The 22711-nt window shown below is 41.6% G+C and overlaps 1 protein-coding gene across 6 annotated transcripts in view; it reads right to left on the bottom strand.

Annotated features, from left to right (window-relative positions):
* TTC17 (tetratricopeptide repeat domain 17) overlaps window positions 1-22711 on the bottom strand; it is a 137150-nt gene that overhangs the window by 41400 nt on the left and 73039 nt on the right. For 4 of the 6 annotated variants that reach the window (XM_061381182.1, XM_061381183.1, XM_061381186.1 and 1 more), the window contains 4 exons: window positions 18975-19145; window positions 8381-8640; window positions 7704-7857; window positions 1035-1155 (listed from right to left, as the gene is read on the bottom strand). In XM_061381182.1, coding sequence (XP_061237166.1) covers window positions 1035-1155; window positions 7704-7857; window positions 8381-8640; window positions 18975-19145 — 706 coding nt within the window. The remainder of the gene's footprint in view (window positions 1-1034; window positions 1156-7703; window positions 7858-8380; window positions 8641-18974; window positions 19146-22711) is intronic. The other 2 variants (XM_061381184.1, XM_061381185.1) reach the window with 1 other exon arrangement.

The following is a 22711-nucleotide window of genomic DNA, read 5'->3' as shown; positions in this document are numbered from 1 at the left end:
AAGACATGTGGGGAGCAGATCACGAAGGGCTCTGTGGGCCACTGTAAACAGCAATATTTACAAGTTGTTAGAGCATTTTAAGAATTATTTGACTTCTGAGGAACAATTCTGAGTACTATGGAGAGAATGGATTGAGGAGGTGCAAGAATGAATAAAGCAGCAACAGGGATGAAGAAAAGCAAGTAGTTTTGAAAAACACTCCAAGGGTAAAAGTGACAAGAACGGGTAACAGGCTGGACTGGAGGGGTGAGGGTGACTCCTAGGGTTCGGGCCTAAGCACTTCTGGGAGCTATTTACTAAGAACAAGAAATAGAAAACAAACAGAACAAAGATTTTTTTGGGGAAAGGAGAATGGACAAGAAAATGGTGAGTTTAGTCTTCCTGAGCTTGAGGTACTGGAGAGAGAGCTAGGCAGAGAGGCCAACTGGAGAGACAAGGGATTTGAAGAAAGGTCTGGTCTGGAGATTCAGATTTGGGACTGTCAACGTATCAGTGACAGAAGTTTTGGACTTTGACTAGGAATGATTTTAAAATAAGGTTTAGTGGTAAATCTTGGGGAACTGCAATGCTTAAAAGGTCAAATAAAAAGAGGCCAACAAAAGAATGAGCATCCAGGGAGGAAAAAGCAGTTACCAGAGAGGCGGCCCTGCCTGCTTGTGTCCTGGTAGGTGCTCACAGATGTGGACTTGCTCTGACTCCCTTTTTAGGCACATGATGCCAGCGAGGTTTTGTGCTTTAATGGAGAGAGCCAGTCTTTAATTTAAACTACGTCCTCTGTGACTGGATCGACAGAACGCAGGGCAGAAGGCACAGAGAGGAGGGCACCCAGACAGTGTTGGGGCCACGAGCTGAGTCCGTTCCAGGCATCCTCTGAACCACCAACCCCAGCAAGGATGACTCCATGGCAGCTGCTGACAAAGAAGGGCATCCCTAAAGCCAGCTGACAAGGAAGGGCATCCCTAAAGTCAGCTGGGGCCCAGTGGGATCGCTGGTACACAGATGCCATGAAAGCGGGAGAGCTTTAAGATACTCACTCAATGTTTTTTGAAGAAACTGCAAGCCAGGTACTCACGATGGCTGTCAGCTCTACCCAGCGCAGCTTGAGGCACTCGTCCGGGCTGGGCCACCCCAGACTCTGGTAGTCACGCTTTTTTCCTGGAAGGAAAGTACATTATCTGTCAACACAATGGCAAAGACCCAAAGACACAAACAGTGCCTTACGCCCTGGTGGTTACTTCACTCAGACTGGTGTATCGCAGGTGCCAGTCATCCTTCTAGTCTAGAATTTCCACCACTTACACAACGAACAAAAGTCTTTGTCATTCGCAGCGATGGGAGTAACTGTCATCATTGAGGAAAGTCTTGTTTTCAAAGATAAGATGATGAAGTAAAAATGAACGAGTCCTTCACTGGATTTAAGACTGAGATGAGGGTTAAAATACTTTTCAGTATTAACATTTTACCAAACTTAATTTCACCTTTCTACACTTTGATTCTATAAAGACAACTCTAGGTCAGGAGAAGCCTACGGTCTAAAGCAGGTTTCTTAACCCGGCACTGCTGACACTGAGAGGATGTCTCACAGCATCCCCAGCCTCTACACACCAGAGGTGAGCGGGACCTTCCCTGAGGCATGACACCAACAGTGTCTCCAGATACCGTCGGGTGTTCCCTGGGAGGGCAACGCCACTCCTGGCGGAGAACCCCTGTTGTAAAGGAAAGCAGTACGATGCAGAATGATGAAGGCAATGAAAGGTTATTTATTTCCAGTGCACTTACTGTGCTGTGTGTCAGGTCCTGTGCTAAATGCTTTTCCTCTGTAACCTCAGGAGGCAGGTTTTAATCCTTGTTTCTCGAATGAGAAAATGGAGGCTCAAGGGAAATCAAGTGATCTGCCCAGGGTCACCGGCCACTAGGTGGCAGCACTGCAATTCAGATCCAGGTCTGCTCGACTATAACGCGCACGCTACCAGTCATGCTATTTAAAGCTTTCCTGGGCCTTTAAGGCTCTGTTTACTGATACCCTTCAAAGGTACCACCTTTTGGGTGTAGGCTCTTTACTTAGATAAACCCCCAAGAAAAGAGCAGACCTAAGTCTTATCTGGGAAGGATTCTTCTGAAAAATTCCAATGGAATGGATAGGAAGGAAAACTTTGGTAATGTATAGCTCTTTTTATACTGTAGGAATTTACCAACAATAGAAAACTTTTAAGAGAGAGGCAGGGGCTTTAGATTTAGATTTTAATAAAAGAGAAAAAAAAGGTTTGGAAGAGTTTCAAATGAACCCTGTTTAAATAAATACCAAGAGAATTAAACCATAAATTTCACAATACAACTTATTTTCCCTTTCTGTTTAAGAAATTCGCTTGGAAAATATTTTGTTGTTGTCCAGTTGCTCAGTCATGTTTGACTCTCTGCAGCCCCACAGACTGCAACACGCCAGGCTTCCCTGTCCTTCACCATCTCCTGGAGCTTGCCCAAACTCATGTCCACTGAGCCAGTGATGCCGTATTTATTGAGCAGCTATTATATGGGAGTGGGAACTGTATTAAGACACTAGGGATACAGAGAGGAACAATAAAAGGGCCTGCCCTTGAGCTCACATTCTAGCGAGGAAGGTAAACACAAATTATTGAAGCACAACAGGGTAAGTGCCACAGTGAGGGCAGAGAGCAGCTGGACAGAGGAGAAAGAGAGAGCAGCTGGACAGAGGAGAAAGAGAGAGCAGCTGGACAGAGGAGAAAGAGAGAGCAGCTGGACAGAGGAGAAAGAAGCTGATGCTGCCTGAATGCACCAAGGAAGAGATGGCACTGGAGTTTGAGGTTTAAGGATGAGTAACATCTTAGCACCACGGAGGTGGCAGCAGTGCCTCCTAGGTGGAGGGAAGAGCATGCGCAAAAACAAGGAGGTAAAACAAGAGCATGATTGGTTCAGGGAATGGTGCTGAAGGGGAGACAGAGGCTGGGTTGTAAATGGTCTTGTGCACCACCCTAGAAAGTGTGGTCTTCACGCTGCAGGCATTGGGGAGCCTTTAAGCCCATCTCTCGCCACACTGCTCTCAAGGATGTCATAAGACACTCTGTTAAGTGCTTTGCTTAAATCCAGTTCCGTTATGTATATGGCACTTCCCTGGTGTTCTAGTCTAGCAGGCCTCACCAAAGTGGGAAATAAAGTCAGTTATGCATTATCAGTTTTATTAATTCTTAGAAAATCTACAACGACCCTCAATGATCTCTGAGACTCTTCCCCCATGGGCTCACAAAGGACTGGTTTAATAATTTGCTTTACCACCACGTCAGGATTTATCACAAATCTCATCACTTGGCAGTGGACAAAATATGTACTTGGTTGAAAACCGGGATACTGAACCTCTGCAGTCTTCTCTTACCTCTTCCACACTAGAACTCTGGACATGAGTGAAAGTAAATAGTTCTATGATCTTCTTTGCAAGTATATTCAGTGCCCTACCCAGCCCCACCTATTTGAATCCACTTAAAACTGCCTAAGTGCTCTCCTATCCTCTCAACCATACTGAGCTTTAATTTTCACTTTTACAAGAAATTTTTAGTTTGTTTTTGTAAAAGTAATATAGGCTTATTTTAAGAAATTTAAAAAACGGAATGATCATTTATGACGTTTTAGTGTAAAATTGAGGTACCTTCAATATATGCTACTTTATAAAGTGCTTTTGTTCACTTACTAAATTACAGACACCTTGGTTGCAAGTACAGGGCAAGAACACGCTGTAGTTTACTTAGGCAACTGTCATCATTTAGATATTTTTCAGATTTTTATTATGATAAGCAGCGTGATGATCAGTATCTTTATATGTCTATCTGTTGCACTTATAAGATTCAGTTCAGTTGTTCAGTCGCACAGTCGTGTCCGACTCTTTTCGACCCCATGAACTGCAGCACGCCAGGCCTCCCTGTCCATCACCAACTCCCGGAGTTCACTCAGACTCACGTCCATCGAGTCGGTGATGCCATCCAGCCATCTCATCCTCTGTCGTCCCCTTCTCCTCCTGCCCCCAATCCCTCCCAGCATCAGAGTCTTTTCCAATGAGTCAACTCTTCGCATGAGGTGGCCAAAGTACTGGAGTTTCAGCTTCAGCATCAGTCCTTCCAAAGAACACCCAGGGCTGATCTCCTTCAGAATGGACTGGTTGGATCTCCTTGCAGTCCAAGGGACTCTCAAGAGTCTTCTCCAACACCACAGTTCAAAAGCATCAATTCTTGGGCACTCAGCCTTCTTCACGGTCCAACTCTCACATCTATACATGACCACTGGAAAAACCATAGCCTTGACTAGACGGACCTTTGTTGGCAAAGTAATGTCTCTGCTTTTCAATATGCTTATAAGATTATTTAGGGTAAATTACTAGAAGTAGAGCTGTTGGTATATTTAAAAATTTTCTGACGTATCTAGTCAAACTATCCCCAAATTCATTTTACTAAATCTCGCCGTGTATTACACAAAGACAGTCTGACAAGCAGAACTGGCATGTTACATTTTACGTCTGCATTTCCTTGTCTGCTCGAGACGCTAAACATGTTACCATGCTAAGCGGCCATGTGTGTTTATGTGTGTGAGTGTGTTTTGTGTATTTGGTGAACTGCCTATGTACCGTGCACATATTTTACTGAAATGCTGTTATTTTTTTCTATTGATTTGGAGGCGCTCCTTAAATGACACTGATATCCTTTGCTTATCATGTATTCTGTAAAAATATATAAATATTCTGCAAAAAATACTGTTTCAATTCTTTGTCTATTTTGTAGTGCTTTCTGATGCCAGAATTACTTTTTTCTTTTTCTCTGTGCTTTAGAAAGTCCTTTTTCACCTCCGAAGTATATAACTACCCATTTAAATTTCCTCTTTAATGTATTTATCACGTTTACTATTTAAACCACTGGAAGTCTCACTGCTATGGCGTGTTTTGTAGTTTGAGTATCTTTTCCCTCGCTACCGCACAGACTTATCAGAGTACGTGCCACTTTCTCCCATAATCTGCTAACACACGCTATCTTCCTTAAACAGTAAAACTACTTCATATTTCAACTCCAGTCATGCCAAAACGTCCTTTTTGGTGTCCTTAGTATTTTTGTCAAGTCACAGATCATTCTGAGATTTAGCTAAGATTACCTTATTCCTTATATTTTATTATGTGTTCTCTGCTTTCAGCTTTGGTAAATACAATTTAAATTACACACATTTTCATGAAGTTATCTTGAATTGTCAAATCTAACACAGTGAAAATATCCTTTTAAAAAAGGAGAAAAAAAAATAGAGAGGAGAATTTTCTTTTCTTTCTTTTTTTTTTTAAAGAAATTCTACCACCACTGTTTCACTGCTGGAAAAGAAAGTCAATTGGACTCATGGCAATGGCCCTGAACCTGGAGTCCAAAGACAGACTTTGGGATAACTATGAACCCTAAAAGTACACGCCAAATTTTGATGTATTTTTTTTTCCTGGGGAGTAGTTCCAAAATATTATCTAATACTTAAAGAGCTATCTAACACATAAAAAATTACTGGATAGTATTTATCAAGCCCTATGTGTTCAGTCTTTCCTATGGGAAAGACCTAGAGATCTCTTCAAGAAAATTACAGATACCAAGGGAACATTTCATGCAAAGATGGGCTTGATAAAAGATAGAAATGGTATGGACCTAACAGAAGCAGAAGATATTAAAAAGAGGTGGCAAGAATACACAGAACTGTACAAAAAGATCTTCAAGACCAAGATAATCTTGATGGTGTGATCACTCACCTAGAGCCAGACATCCTGGAATGTGAAGTCAAGTGGGCCTTAAAAAGCATCACTACGGACAAAGCCAGTGGAGGGGATGGAATTCCAGTTGAGCTATTCCAAATCCTGAAAGATGATGCTGTGAAAGTGCTGCACTCAATATGCCAGCAAATCTGGAAAACTCAGCAGTGGCCACAGGACTGGAAAAGGTCAGTTTTCATTCCAATCCCAAAGAAAGGCAATGCCAAAGAATGCTCAAACTACCGCACAATTGCACTCATCTCACATGCTAGTAAAGTAATGCTCAAAATTCTCCAAGCCAGGCTTCAGCAATACGTGAACCATGAACTTCCTGATGTTCAAGCTGGTTTTAGAAAAGGCAGAGGAACCAGAGAGCAAATATCCAACATCCGCTGGATCATGGAAAAAGCAAGAGAGTTCCAGAAAAACATCGATTTCTGCTTTATTGACTATGCCAAAGCCTTTGACTGTGTGGATGACAATAAACTGTGGAAAATTCTGAAAGAGATGGGAATACCAGACCACCTGACCTGCCTCTTGAGAAACCTATATGCAGATCAGGAAGCAAGAGTCAGAACTGGACATGGAACAACAGACTGGTTCCAAATAGAAAAAGGAGTACGTCAAGGCTGTATACTGTCACCCTGCGTATTTAACTTCTATGCAGAGTACATCATGAGAAACGCTGGGCTGGAAGAAACACAAGCTGGAATCAAGATTGCCGGGAGAAGTATCAATAATCTCAGATATGCAGATGACACCACCCTTATGGCAGAAAGTGAAGAGGAACTAAAAAGCCTCTTGATGAAAGTGAAAGAGGAGAGTGAAAAAGTGGGCTTAAAACTCAACATTCAGAAAACGAAGATCATGGCATCTGGTCCCATCACTTCATGGGAAATAGATGGGGAAACAGTGGAAACAGTGTCAGACTTTATTTTTTTGGGCTCCAAAATCACTGCAGATGGTGATTGCACCCATGAAATTAAAAGACGCTTACTCCTTGGAAGGAAAGTTATGACCAACCTAGATAGCATATTGAAAAGCAGAGACATTACTTGGCAACAAAGGTCCGTCTAGTCAAGGCTATGGTTTTTCCTGTGGTCATGTATGGATGCGAGAGTTGGACTGTGAAGAAAGCTGAGCGCCCAAGAATTGATGCTTTTGAACTGTGGTGTTGGAGGAGACTCTTGAGAGTCCCCTGGACTGCAAGGAGATCCAACCAGTCCATTCTGAAGGAGATCAGTCCTGGGATTTATTTGGAAGGACTGATGCTAAAGCTGAAACTCCAGTACTTTGGCCACCTCATGTGAAGAGTTGACTCACTGGAAAAGACTCTGATGCTAGGAGGGATTGGGGGCAGGAGGAGAAGGGGACGACAGAGGATGAGATGGCTGGATGGCATCACCGACTGGATGGACATGAGTTTGGGTGAACTCCAGGAGCTGGTGATGGACAGGGAGGCCTGGCGTGCTGCGATTCATGGGGTCGCAAAGAGTTGGACACGACTGAGCGACTGAACTGAACTGATGTGTTCAGTTCATTTAAAGCACTTTACATGTATAACCTTATAGAATACACACAACCACTCTATAAGACAGATGCAATTATCCCCACTTTATAGATAAGAAAAATGAGGCAAAGGAACTAAATAGCAAAACTGGTGTCTGAACTCAAGGATCTCAAACACAGTTTTTTAATATATTAAACTGAGCTGTCAAGTTAAGCATTAATAGAGTATTTAAGTTCAAGATGGTAAGAACATAAGCCAAATAAAGGTTTAAAACAAACTTTTTATACCAATGACTGGCTTCCTGTTCACTTGGCTCAATTACCTTCTCACGTGATCTACCTGCAGGCACGCACACGCCTTTGTGAGAACTGAAAGAGTGAATGGGAAAGAAGAGGCGGGCACGCTGAACGTCCCACCTACCTTGTGGCCCAGGAGACGCCACCTTTGGGCCAGTGATCTCCAGGCTTGCTCGGTTACGATGTACATCTTCTGTCTGACTTGATTCTACCTTTTTCCCAGAAGTTTTCTTATGATCTCCTTTGGGTTTCTTTACACGTTTGACCTGGAATGTGATCTGGGAAATGAAAACATGTTAGGGACAAATGAGATCAATTTTCATGTCTGCCTGTGGCTGTGCGTATTGGTGGCTTTAAGAATAACCAGTCCTAACACAATATTGTAAAGCAATTATCCTCCAATTAAAAAACAAAAATAACAACCAGTCCTGGGCAAGAGTTAAGTTCTTTCCTTCAGTTTAATTCTTAAAGGTCTAGATGAAAAGTGTTTAGTGAAATAAACAAAATAACCGAGCCTTAAAGGATACAGAGGGAACTAAAAGTCAAGATGTGTGAACCAGGCTGTTCTCAGCCTGCAGGCTCTGAGCGTGGTTTCACACCCATTTCCTCTAAAAGCCAACAATACCTAAGGCACATGAAATGCTTCCAGCAGTACAATTCTCACGTGAAGGCTGACTAGGGCACGGAGTCGAGTGCCACACACCCAACGGATTACACTTGGCAAATTAGGAGCACTGCCCCCTACCCACTCTCAAGGACCTGGGCTACAAATTGGTAAGGACTGAGTTGGCAAACTCATACCCATTCTGTCGCTTCATCATCTTCACTTCTGCAGTCTCCATAGCAAGAACTTCTGGCTATTCCATCCTGGGAGCCTTTCTTCAGTACTCGTATGCCCTGCAAGTCCAGACGCCGTCCCTTCATCTCCAGTGCTCCTCCAAAGCCTTCCAGGGGCCATGCCTGTTGAAATTCATCCACCAAGGCCAATATCTCTTCTGACATTTTTGTTTCATCTGAATTCTCCATCTCATCAGAACCATTGCTTTCCTCAACCACTGTACCTGAAATTCAAGTGCAAGCATGTTATTTAAAGTTACGCAGTCATTCAAGTACTTGAGTGACTCCAACCTTGCTTTCTGAGAAAAGTTTCGGTTCTGCTTAGAGGCACTTCTGTAGTCCATCTTCATAAAAATACCATTCAACATCTTCAGAATTCATAATATACCATTTTTCTCATCCAGATTTTACAAAAAACTGGATTGAGAACAGTGGCAGAAGCTAGATGGTAGGCAGTTATAGATAGATTGTCACTAGTGAGCATGAAGATGGCTATTTTATGTGTATTTTGGGGGAGAAGGGAAAGACCAACTTGCTCTAGATATAAGACATAGATGGTAAAGATGAAGTTTATTATATTATTTAATATATAGGATTCTTCAAGCTTTATTCAAATGGCATATGAAATATAGTTGTTAAGACCATACAGCCTAATTACCTTAACTGAACAATGATTTGTTTAGTGGAAAATTATCCTAATTCCACATGAAGGCTTTCATTTTCACTAATGGCTAATATAAGATATAACAGTTTGCTAGTGTAATTTCCCCCTAAAATGGCTATCAGGATATTTATTATATTGCTAATGTTTCTTATGTAAAGACTCCCACGGATGTTTCTCAGTGCAATGGCCTAGTGAAAATTCTCTCTCCTGAGCAGTCAGTATGTTTCCATTATTATACACTGTAGGTTTCACAACCTTACAAGCTCCCCTCTATGCCTAACTAGAAAGAAAGCTTAGGGCAAAATTAGTCTGAGTTTCTTTACAGAATGCTTTCCTTTAAAAAGAAAAATTCTTTACGACTTAACTTTTGCTATTTTGAATAAATGGCTGAATCTTACACTGTGTTCTGTGACAGTTCTTTCTACTCCTTCTAAAAAGTATACAGGGTACAGAGACAAATAAAAGGAATGCTTCCTTCTATGATATGTGCCCAGTGGACAACCTGAGAGCTCGGGGCTGATGGCTCACAAATTGATAGTCTATGTTATGCCAGTACCCCAATAATCTTCAGTTGGTAATCTGGCTTTTCAGTAATTTAGAACATGGCATTCATAAGGCCAAGGTCAGGAATCTCATAGCGGTTATCAATAGACCTATAACCACAGTGAGTAACCCGTCTCAGAACTGCAGTTTCAGCCTCTGAGAAGGCTGAGAAAGCAGGCTGATTCCGATTACTAAAAACAACTTAAAGCTTTGAGGCCTTCTCACAGAAGGTCTGCGGTGTCACTCTCAGCTCTCCAATGGCATCTCTGTCTCCCATTCCACCTTCTGGAATAGAAAGTGGGAAGGTGGGCAGGGCTGTTGCCAAGCTGAGGAGACCACTAGAAATCTCTGTCATTTCTTTCTTTGAAAAGCTGTACGGCTCTTCCATTTGTTAACAAGTGACTACAAAATCTATTGCTGTCCTTTCAAGTAACTAAGTTTTCCGAACCAATATGATAGTTTCTGTCGCTTAATATTATCATTAATGTTCTGAAACAAGCATAAAGTCAAACGAGTTGGCAAAGTCTTTTCCTTTAGGATATTTAGATAAGAATGGTTACTTGCCAAAATTATGCAGTCAGTAGTATACATGTGGGGTTGACAAAGAGTTCTAAGTGTTAGTTTCTACCTTGTTTGTTCCTATATTCCAAATGCCCACAACTGCTCCTGGCACAGAGCAGGCGCAAATAGCTACAGAAGCAATTAATGGGAACTCAGGAATAATTTGTTCTGTGGGTTCCTTGGGGATCAGCTGTTCCTGCTTTTGCCTTGTCCTGCTGGAAATTTGTTGTGTGTTCAAGTACTGCCCACCTAGATGACAGGCAAGCAATGGAAAGGCAGGCGTCATGTGTTTAGCACAGTGTCTGATACGCTACATGAGTCACGAACTTCTCAGTACCTAAGCTAGGAAAGCAGCAGCCAAGGACTGCTATAGGGATTCCAACAGGAACTTAATTAGAATTGCCCGGGAGCTGACTTGTAGCAACAGCGTTGTCTCCAAGTCTTCCTCATGTTATTTTAGCTTCCTCTCCTTCCTTCTCTGGCTACCATGGGATTCCCTGCACCTGGTCCTGGGACAGAAAAGAACTTTTGATAGATTTGGCCATGACCAAGAATACAGGTTTAAAGAAAAGTGGCTTTTGGTCAAAGGAAGACACCACGTAACTAATTCCCCAGTGCACAGGTGGAGCTGCACATGCACGCTGTACATGGAAGCCTTATTTCCATTCAAAAACTACTACTATTTAGAAAGCATTCATGTCATTTAGTTGCAAAAAGTTCTGTAACCCCAGGTCCCAAAGATTAATACTTCCCTATGCCCTTAACATATGGTAATATATATCATTAAAAAGTTCCTAGGGCAAAGGCCTTTCACTGACGGAAATCAGTATTGAACTGAGAACTAGTAGCAGGCTTCTGCTGCTGGCAGCCATTCGGCCTTTTCAAAGCTGCTGGGGTTGGGGTGACAGCAGTTCCTAAAGAATGACACTAAATAAAGGTGAGAAACGGGGAGATCATGAAGGTGCTATGCCTTAGGAAAAACAGACCAATCTACTTAGGCCCTACTACATGCCTGTCTCTCTGCTATGTATTTGGGAACAAAAAGAATCTGATCCTAAGGAATTAAATATAATCAATTTGGAGACATAAAACTATACATTAAACAACGAGAGAACAATTTAAGTATTTTTTTCCTAAAGGAAAAACATAATTGAATGTAGTCACGAAATGCTTTTTTCAGGAAAGCAGACTACCTGAGGCAGGATTTAGACAGAATAGAGGTCCGGGGAGGGCACTCCCAGAGTGCTGACACTAAAAAAGCAGGTGTGTATACACCCATTTACACACACACAGAAACAGGTGTGAGGAAGTACTTTCAAATTAACTAGAACAAAAAATTTACATCAGCGAATAAGATACTCAGGGAAGTGGGTGACACTGAGTGCCTGGGAGAGTCTGGACGAAGATTCATTGTAAAGGGAGCCTCTAGTTTGTTAAGCAAAGAATAACAAGGTGATAGCCACAACAGTTACAAAGGTTAGATTAGTAAATCAGTTGCTGTCTTAGGAACTAGGGGGTGGAGGACAGAAGGAAGACAGAGGACAGACAGGTGTTTCAACAATCTCTGTAAGTGGCACATACGAGAAACCGACTTAGGCTGGGGATAAAGGGGAAATCTTTAAAAGGGAAGGGAAAGAGGTATGGGGAAATTTCAGTGAAGAAAAATTAACAGAATTTGGTAATTATGTGGATATAATGGGAAATAGAATAAATCCAGAGATGACTTCAAGATTTTAAAGTCTGATGTGAAACAGGGAGCATTTTACTACACTATGTGAAGTTTTAGAATGTGTGAATGTAATGCTATTTGCAAAATCAATGCCATAGGGACAGGACAACAGGATAGTGTTGGGATCTGAGGCGCTTATTTATTACTTCATTTAAACATTTGTTGTTACTTGCTTAACAATGTGCTGAGGGCTCAGAATATAACACCCCATGGGGCTATGGTCTGGGCCAGAAGGATGGACACATCTCCAGACACTGTCCAATAAGCAGCTACAAATACAGAATTCAGGCGGAAAGAGGTCTGGACGACTGAGGGATCTCGGCAGGTTGAGCAAACTCCAGGAGACAGTGAAGCACAGGGAAGCCTGGTGTGCTGCAGTCCATGGGGTCACAAGGAGTCAGACACGATTTAGCGACTGAACAAGAAGAAGAAAAAAGTAACTGTTAGGCTTGCTGCCTGTGGGCCAGATGCTGTGATGTAAACTGGAAACAGAGAGACGGAGACCCTTGTTTTTTTCTTTGTCTTCAACACGTACCATTTTCAAACTGGAAAAAGGAGAATACATGTTGTGAAGTGAAGAGACTCTGAGCACCCACAGTGAGGCTCACCCACAGAAAAGTTCATGCTTTTCTCACTTGGATGAATTATATCTCAGGGTACTGGGAAAACTCACAGCTGACTGAGCCCTGTGAGGTAATCTGGCCAGGATCACAGGGACAGGAGGAGTGCTGAGAAACAGAGAGAAGTGCATATAGTTCTGATTCTAAGAAGGAGGAAAAAAAAAAGCCCACTATAATTTTGCAACATTGCAGACACAACTGGAAATCTGGAAACTCACGGTCTGGGCACCACCGTGGAAGGGACTCTCAAAGTGGAGCACATTCACAGAGAAGGGACTTGCTGAAACTCCCTAAAACCATGTTAGACGGGGGAGGACTGAAAACATCAAGGTGATCCTGTAGCAGGAAGAGCAGCTGATATACCCGCATACACACATGATCAGACTTTGAAAATATTTTGCTACGAAGATTTAAAAAGATTCCAGAGTGAGTACTTCAAGGATAGTGAAGGGACTAAAAATTATCTTGCCTGGAAAATCCCATGGACGGAGGAGCCTGGTAGGCTGCAGTCCATGGGGTTGCTAAGAGTTGGACACAACCGAGTGACTTCACTTTCACTGTTCACTTTCATGCACTGGAGGAGGAAATGGCAACCCACTCCAGTGTTCTTGCCTGGAGAATCCCAGGGATGGGGGAGCCTGCTGGGCTGTCGTCTACGGGGTCGCACAGAGTCGGACACGACTGAAATGACTTACCAGCAGCAGCAGCAGAAGGAAATGAGGACATTTAGCTGAAGGGAACAGAAACATGGGGTGGGGGCTGGTAGACAGGAACAATAACCGTCTTCAAACATCTTAGCAAGCACGACATTAGAGAGAGACAGACTGTTAGTCTCAGAGGTCAGGGCTAGAGACGAGAAGCCGTGTTTTAGCTCTGTATTAGGAAAGACTTATGAATGGTCAGAAATAGAACGGGCTACTCAGGGAGAGACCCAGCTGCCCATGCCTGGAGCAGAAGCAGAAGCAAGACAATGCTGGGAACACTACTGAGAGGGAGAGGACCATCAGAAGGTGATTAAAAGAAGGTGACTGTGTTTGATAAGCAGTGTTAATAATCTTGGAAGAAAGGTTCCAGGAAGAGTTTTAGGGAGCAGAAGCTGAAAAGACAAATGCAAAATGAAGCAGATCGATAATAAACAGAGGTAAAGATCACATATTCAAAGAGATGACCAGCAAGACAAAGTCCTTCCTTCAAAGTCTGGATCAAAACATGTCCAGAAAGTCTTATGTGATTAATATCCATAGGTTTTACTGTAAGACTGTGGCTTCTAAAGGCAAGCAGGCACATTCTACCTTTCAGAATATGTTCCTCTGTCTCATGAAATAGAAAGTACACTCTGGAATTAGACAAAGTTGGTTTCAAATTAGGACTCCACCACCACAGGACCTTGGGCAATTCTGTCTTGAGTTCCAGTGTCTTCTCTGCACGACATGGACGGATCGGAGGGCATTACGCTTAGTGAGATGCGTCAGACAGAAAAGGCAAATACTGTATGGTATCACTTGTATGTGGGATTTCAAATGTATAACTAGTGAGTATAACAACAAAAAGACTCACGGATGTAGAGAACTAACTAGACGTTACCTGTGGGGAGAGGGAAGGCAGGAGGGGCAGTATAGGAGCAGCGGGTTAAAAGGTACAAACCATTAGTTGTTATGCTGTTTAGTCACTAAATTGCGTTGATTTTTTTGTGACCCCATGGACTGTAGTCCGCCAGGCTCCTCTGTCCATGGGATTCTCCAGGCAAGAATACTGGAGTTGGTTGCCATTTAGTTCTCCAGGGGATCTTCCCAACTCAGGGACTGAACCCACGTCTCCTGTACTGGACTACTGAGCCACAAGTATAAAATAAGCTACAAAGATACACTGTGAAATATGGAGAATGTAACTGGTATTTTATAACAACTACAAATGGAGCAAAACCTTTAAAAATTGTGAATCACTATATTATACATCTGTAACATGATATTGTATAGTAACTATACTTCAATTTAAAAAAAGGCAGTGATCTCTTCTGTGAAGTCAGAAGATAAAGCTGTGGACTTAAGATTTAATGCATAAAACAACAGCATAAAATTTCAAACTAGTAATCAGAAAGCACAAAAGGCTTAAGACTATGATAGGGAGGGAAATGATTCACTTCTGAGAAGAAAACAATAGTGAGTATTCACTTGCACAACTGGTCCCCTTCCTTCTTTTAGCTGGGTTAGGATAGTAAAAAGAAGAGAATTCAGAGAAGACAATCTAGAAAAGCAAGTAGGGAATTGTTCCTGTTAATAATTCTTGCGCAAATACGTCAGGGCCCCCTTTCCTGATGTTAACATTGAGCAGATACTGTACGTACTTGTGAGGACTTTGGCTCACAACCAGCCTCTAAGTCAGGAAGCAGTAGAAACACAGGAATACCTGTGTTTCCAGAAATGAACATTTCCTGAGTTCAATGTGTGTACAAGTACCTGGTACAAATGTTTCCCCTTAAGTTATTTCATTTAAATACTCATGAGCACTCTGAAGCTTGCTTTTCCCCCTCCTCTCTCTTCTGGTTTATTTTTAAATTAATGAGATAAGGAAGGCTCAGCAAGATTAAGTAACTTGCCCAAGATTTAACAGCAAGATTTAACATGGTAACAAAATCTCTGACTACAAAACCTACAGATAAGGTTACCGGGGGAGGGGTTCAGGACTAGATACTGAGGTATTAAAGCAATGGTTTTGCAAAGGTTAATCAGTGACACAATTTTCACCAATCCTTAGCAAAATGAGAAACAAAAAAGAACATGCACAGGGCTTCCCTGGCGGTCCAGTGTTTAGGACTTTACACGTCCACCTCAGGGGGCACAGGTTCGAGCCCTGGTCAGAAAACTAAGATCCCACATACCGTTTGGTATGGTTAGATAAAAAAAAGAATCAATAAAAAAATAATAACGAAAAAAGAAAATATATCTAAAGTTACAGTACATATACACACACACTTATGTCCAGATACATTTGTTGGTGTAAAGCTGCCAACTGTCCATTTTTGAGGAAGACCATCTTTATTCTAACATGGTCTTTGTACTTTTTTGACATTAAAATGTTTTTATATTATATATATAAAATAATGGTAACAGCAAATGCTAGTTTTCCTCAAAAATGACCTTACAAATTAAAAAATAAAGTTCTAATCTATCAACCCCCTCTGTCTGAGAACCACAGGCAAATGACGCAGGTTTGACAGCAGAAGGGCCAAGGATGAGTTTTAGTTATACACCACCTGCTAAAGATGTGAGGCAAGGTACCTAACTTCTCTGAGTCTCAGTTTTCTCACCCAGAAGATGAGCTAATAATATCTATTTCACAAAGTTAATACATAGCATATAACACTTTGTAAATTATAAAGTATCACAAAAAGGTAGTAACTATCATAATAATTTATGGTTACTGGAGAGGGCTTAACTATTTGCATTTATTTCCCTCCAAAAACAGAGTTTTAAAAAAACTTTTAACGTCTATGCTTGACTTTTACTATACCACACTATTTAAATTAAAATATAGAATCTTTCTCCTAACCACACTATACGAAGCTTGCTGGTATAAACGTGGTAACTTATACCATGACTGTGGTCCCTGTGGACTTGTCAGTATCTATAGAAAAGAAGAATGTACTCCCAGAATTCAGACATGGTTTTTAAAAAAAACAAAAAACGTTAGTATCTAAGAGTAGAACTAGTTAAGACTCATCACCATACTATAATTACACCCTAAAAACCTAAAAACACCCTATAACACCCTAAAAACACCCTATAAAAACGCACCCTAAGAGACAGTGTGCAGAGCGCTAAAGGGACCTGGCAACAGGGCAACTGTGCAGTGTTCCAAGAATGGGGGATGGAATGGACTATGGGGGAAACATGGAACTAAAGAAACTTAAATACTAGGTTACCTGCCTCAAGCAATGACGTATTCAGAAAATGAAGGGACACACAGTAAGCTTCTGGTTGGGTTTTATTCTGAACTGTCCTAGGAAAAGATTCTAGTTTGGTAGTCATGAGTATTACAGTCATTAAGGAGGCATACTGGTATAGTGTCAGTCTCTGTAAGCTGAAAAAAAACACCCCTTTATCACTACTCAGTTTTATTTTTGTTGATTCTGAGTTTATCAAACAATCTCAGTTCATGTGTGAGTACCTGATGCCAGAGAGACATAAGGCTCCTGGGCACCAGAGAGGTGTAGCCCCACTGTAAATGAACACAGTGGCCATCTGGTTTAAGTCAGCCTCTTCTGAGTAGGTAAATGGGAAATTAAGTTCCTTAAAGCCCCACGATTCCTGGTAGGAGAGATGAAACTAATTTTCTAAACTTACAGAAGTGAAGGTCGCAACATCCCCCTTTGAGGTCTAGCTTGCTTCTTTCTCTTAGACACCGTTTTTTCATATATAATATACCACTGAGAAGGAAACAGAAGATTTTGTAATTGCTAGATATGTTCATCCAATCTATGCAGGAAGGCAAAGGCCACACTTCACTTCTCTAACAAACATTTACTGTACACAGGAATATAAAGTTACATAGGACACAATACATAAGAAACTCATTGTTTGATGGAACATAAGTCATACAAGCATTTAACACTACATAAAATGTGTCTTGACAAAAAGTAGGAACAAGACAGCAAATGAAGCAACTGAACTCTTGGCGACCTTTGTGAAACCTTCACAGAAAAGACAACATTCGAGCTGAACTTGGAGATGCACAGGGGCTGTCTATAAACAGCAGTGTGTAAAGGGGCCCTTCCCAGCCTCTGCAAAGGAACGGGGGCTCAAAGCAGCATGGCCTGCGAGGGAGACAGGGGAAGGTCTGCATTCCCTGCGGTACAGAGCACCAGTAGACGGTACAGTTGGAGACAGAATCAAGGGCCAAACTGCCTCATATCCCACATTAAGACATGTGGATTCTTCCTATAGGTAACAGGTGGGCTTCTCTGGTGGCTCAGATGGTAAAGAATCTGCCTGCAATGTGGGAGACCTGGCTTCAAACCCTGGGTTGGGAAGATACTCTGGAGAAGGGAACGGCTATCCACTCCAATGTCCTTGCATTCCATGGACAGAGGAGCCTGGCAGGCTACAGGCCATGGGGTCGCAAAGAGTCAGACACGACTGAGCGACTGCACAGAACTATAGATAATAGAGAACCACAGAACATTTTAAGCATAGGCAACTTACCAGATCAGGTCTGATTTTAGAAACCACTCCTTGGACACAAGAAATTGGTAACAGGTTATTTCTGCTTTTTAAATTGTATACCAATTATATGTATTCTCTCTCCCTCACATACACACATACCCACCCACCTTGCTCACTCTCTCCATACATGACTGAAGTAAAGGACTAGATATAGTGGGGGCCGATCATGAAGCTACTGTTAACAGCCCAGACACAAATGAAGAGAGTCGTAATGCAGATAGTGACAGAAGGAACAGATAGAGACGGGAAGTTTACCAGGTCTTAGGGATTGACTGGATATAGTGGTGACCGCGTGAGCTGTGCCATTCACAGGAAGCAGGAATACAGCAATCAGAAGCAGTTCAGGAAATAGGACAAAATGAGGACAAGTTCAATTTTAGATCTGTTACATGTGAAGTGCCTGTGGCACATCCAGATAGAACACTAAAAAGACAGAAGTAAGATCTGGGGTCACAGAGAGTGTCTTGGCTGAAAGTACGGATTTAGAGACACTGCTGTACTCCAATGCATCTCAAAGGCCAAGAGATAACAAAGAGGGGACTAAGAAAAGAAGACCAAGGTTAAGATCCTGGGTAAAAAAAAAAAATACAGGACAAAGTAAAGAATAAGTGAATGAAATTGAAAAAAGATATTCTGAGGACAGGAAGAGAACCAAGATCAAGTGATATCCCAGAAGCATAGAGGAAAAGGAAGGAGCTCCCACTGGGGAGCTGTGCAGAGTTCCAAAGGCAGTGAAGAGGTTAGGGTAGGATGAGTGAAGTCACTGATTTTGGTAATTATAAACAGACTGATACATCTTAAGAACTTTTTAGCACAGCACAGCTCAAAATGTGATCATAAAATGGAATTTTAGAAGAGGGCCTGCTAAGTATGCCCATTATTTCAAATCTTTAAATTGTACTGGGTTAGTGTAAATACAATGTGCTTTCTTTTTTCGATGATTTACTCAATAGACTAATGACATTAAGAAGATCGGTACATAAATCAAATTGGGTCAGTAAACGAAGATGCTGAGGTGGAGAGAAAAGAAGTATGAAGAGCAATTTCATATTATAGCTTGTCTTCTGCCTCCCAATCTGGGGTCACCCTCATGATTCTACAGTGTAGTAAGTGACTGTTAAAGAAACAAATGTTTGAGAGGAAAGAAAAGCCTAAGTTAAGCTCCAAGCTTGAGAGTTGATTCTACCCCAGGAACAGAGCTCAGGTCAAAGCAACTTACTTTCAAGCCTAAGGACATCTGAGTCCCTCCCTGAATCCTGAACAGACAGCACAGGGTCCTCCTCTGTCCCTGCCTCAGAGGGCTCTTCTTCAGCAGCATCCAGTGACTGTGACTTGTCAAAATACTTCTGTTTGTCATGGCTGTTGTCCAGGGTTTTCGCATGACAATTACCTCAATGACAAGAGACACAGACAGAGCACATTAGAAACCTCTCTTGTGTAGCCCCACAGCTCAATGTCCCAAGTATCAGGAAGAGCAAAAAGGTGACCGTTGCGTTTTTCTTCAGCAGGAGAAAAGTGCCCTTTAAAGCCACGTCATAACTGTGATTCATGATTTTGCACTTTCAAGTTTCACCTGTTAGGCTACAGTAAGTATTTGGGGAAAAAGCTCTAAGGACGAAGTCCCAAGATCTCCTTCCATTCTTAATGAATGATTGTGAAACACTTCTCTGAAAGTCAGAAACATCATAAAAAAAAAAAAAAGTGGTTTTCCTTCTATTTGCCTTTCGACGGTGAGAAATGACAGATGAGTATCTGAACAAGTCTGGAGATAGATGAATTACAGCAGAAGAGTATATCATTCTTGCATTATAGATTAAAATGAAAGACTAAAAAGTAAAGGATTAGAAATTAAAAACCAAGGACCTGGAGGGGGATAGTGGTGGCAGAGAAGCCATATCTGTGACTGTCAGATCACACAGGCGCCTATTTTTCTTTTGGAAAACAAATTTTGATCATGTGTCAAAGTGTCAGTCACTTAGCCATGTGTCTGACTCTTCGCAACCCCATGGACTGTAGCCCGCCAGGCTCCTCTGTCCATGGGGATGCTCCAGGCAAGAATACTGGAGTGGGTTGCCATTTCCTTCTCCAGGGGATCATCCAACTCAGGGAGTGAACCTGGTCTTCTGCCTTGCAGGTGGATTCTTTACTGTATGAGCCACGAGGGAAGCATATGTGTGTTGGCTCAGTTGTGACTGACTCTTTGCAGTCCCATGGACTGCAGCCCGCTAGGCTCTTCTGCCCATGGCGGGGAATTTTAGGCAAGACTACTAGAGTGGGGTTGCTATTTCCTACTCCAAGGGATCTTCAGGTTCTTTACCACTGGCACCACCTGGGAAGCCCAGTAACGATTTACCTAAGCATTAAATGTCACATTTGAATGTACTCACAGCACTGGGTGATACTAGGCTGTACAAAAGTAACTGTGGTTTTGCACTGCTGAACTCTGCCAGTTGATATTACAATACATTCTCAAATAAATGTATTTATTCATCATTTTTATATGAATTTCTCACTTTACGGTTTTTTTTTGGCTAATGACTTACTAGTTACTGCTTATTTTATATTTATTTTAGACTACAGAAATGTTAGACAAAAAAGCAAATTCAACCATTTTTTCATTCAAGTTCAAAATGGGTCGTAAAGCAGCAAAGACAACTCACAACATCAACAATGCATTTGGCCCAGGAACTGCTAACAAACGTACAGTGCAGTGGTGGTTCAACAAGTTTTGTAAAGCAGATGAGAGCCCTGAAGATGAGGAACGTAGTGACTGGCCACTGGAAGCTGACAACGACCAACCGAAGGCAATCACTGAAGCTGATTCTCTTATAACCATATGAGAAGTAGCTGAAGAACTCAACTTCAACCATTCTACAGTCATTCGGCATTTGAAGCAAATTGGAAAGGTGAAAAGCTAGATAAATGGGTGCCTCATGAACTGACTGAAAATAAAAAAAATCATAGTTTTGAAGTGCTGAACCAACAATTTCTCAATCGGATTGTGACACGTGATGAAAAGTGGATTTTATGACGGCTCTAACGACTGAGTAGTGATGAACAGCTCACTGGTTGGACAGAGAAGAAGCTCCAAAGCACTTCCCAAAGCCAAACTTGCACTAAAAAGTGATGGTCCCTGTTTGGTGGTCTGCTGCCCATCTGATTTAACATAGCTTTCTGAATCTTGGTGAAACCATTACATCTGAGAAGTATGCTGAGCAAATCGATGAGATGCATGGAAAACTGCAATGCCTGCAGCTGGTGTTGGTCAAAAGAATGGGCCCGATCTTTGTCACAACAACGCCCAACTGCGCGCTGCACAACCAGTGCTTCAAAGGCTGAGTGAACTGGCCTCATCTGCCGTATTTACCTGACCTCTAGCCAGCCAACTACCACTTCAATATCTCAACAACTTTCTGCAGGGAAAACGCTTCCACAACCAGCAGGAGGCAGAAAACGCTTTCCAAGAGTTTGTCAAATCCCAAAGCACGGATTTTTATGCTACAGGAATAAACAAACTTGTTTCTCATTGGCAAAAATGTGTTGATTGTAATGGTTCCTATTATGATTAGTAAAGATGTGTTTGCGCCTAGTTGTAATGATTTAAAATTCATGGCCTGAAACCACAATTACTTTTGTACCAACCCAATACTTTCTGACATGTATAGTAAGCATGACCTCTTGATACCATTTTGCCCAGGAGTCAAAGAGCTTTGACCTTGTTAGGGAACCATGTGTTAATAGAGATACAGAGCCACTATTTAGCTCCACTTGATAGTCATTCTCTGGGAAGAGGAATGTATTACCAGATACTGTGTCTTTGGTGGAGATCTGGCTGGCTGAACAGGTCTCCTCATGTTCCACGTGTGTTGTTGCAGAAGATGTATATTCAGTAGAAGCCTACATTCCTATTACAGGACACTTCTCTGAATAAGAATGTATAAGTAACTTTTTTCCTTTATCGGAACATCCAAACATGTTCTAAAAGTTTTTTTTTTTTCTTTTAAAAGAGAATGTTGCCTCAAAGAGATGTATGTACCCAATCAAGCTGTCTTTGCAGCAATGGGAATACAGGAAGTCTTTCTGGATCTGATGACTCCCCTTCAGATTCTGTAATTTCGGAAAGTGCTACTCAGTCATTTCCCTCATTGTACCAAAAAAACATAAAGGACTCAAAGCCTTTCCTAACTTACTAGTTTAGAGAGAGGGGAACTGCATACTTTGGGAGTCACTTTCCATTTCCCAATTCTACACTATCATACATCTGAGGTTATTTTCAACAAGGCTACGTACGCCAGCAACTGAAGACTCTCTGTCTCAAGAGAGCTTTAGCTCCCAAGAAATTTAACAAGCAACCTGGGGAGACAGTAAAGAAAGACAACAAACACTAATGAACTGGTCTACTGTGCCCAGCAGGTGCTTCAGAGAATGAGCTTTGAGTGGGGAGATCTTGAATTGTGAAGAATACGTAGGACTTAAAAACACAACTTTAAAAAGGGGAAATTACAAGGAAGGGCACCAGTATTTCTTCAGTACTTTTGCATTTTTTTCCCCATTTATGCCTCAAAAACACCCTATGAAATATTATTTTTTTTTAATTTTTAAACTTTACATAATTGTATTAGTTTTGCCAAATATCAAAATGAATCCACCACAGGTATACTGAAATATTATTAATTTTACAGACAAAGAAACTGATTCTCCATGAGATTAAGTAACTTGTCTGAGGTCAAATGTAAGTAAGTGGTAGATATCTGGAATGTGAATCAGTTCTATTTTACTACAAAGCTTCTTGGCTTCCCCCCAGTCAATATTACCTCTTTAAGCAAAAAAAAAAAAAAAAAAAGGTCAAGAAGTTGGCATTCTAGGTAGGGAGGAATAATGTGCTGAGCAAAGCAACAAGAATAGGGATTCTCATTTGTGATTGGGAGGCCATGAGAAGTACAATTTGACAGAGAT

The sequence above is a fragment of the Bos javanicus genome, chromosome 15, assembly GCF_032452875.1.
Source record: "Bos javanicus breed banteng chromosome 15, ARS-OSU_banteng_1.0, whole genome shotgun sequence".
Lineage (NCBI taxonomy): Eukaryota > Metazoa > Chordata > Mammalia > Artiodactyla > Bovidae > Bos > Bos javanicus.
Note: the sequence above shows the minus strand (reverse complement) of the source record. Positions and strands in the feature narration are given on the sequence as shown.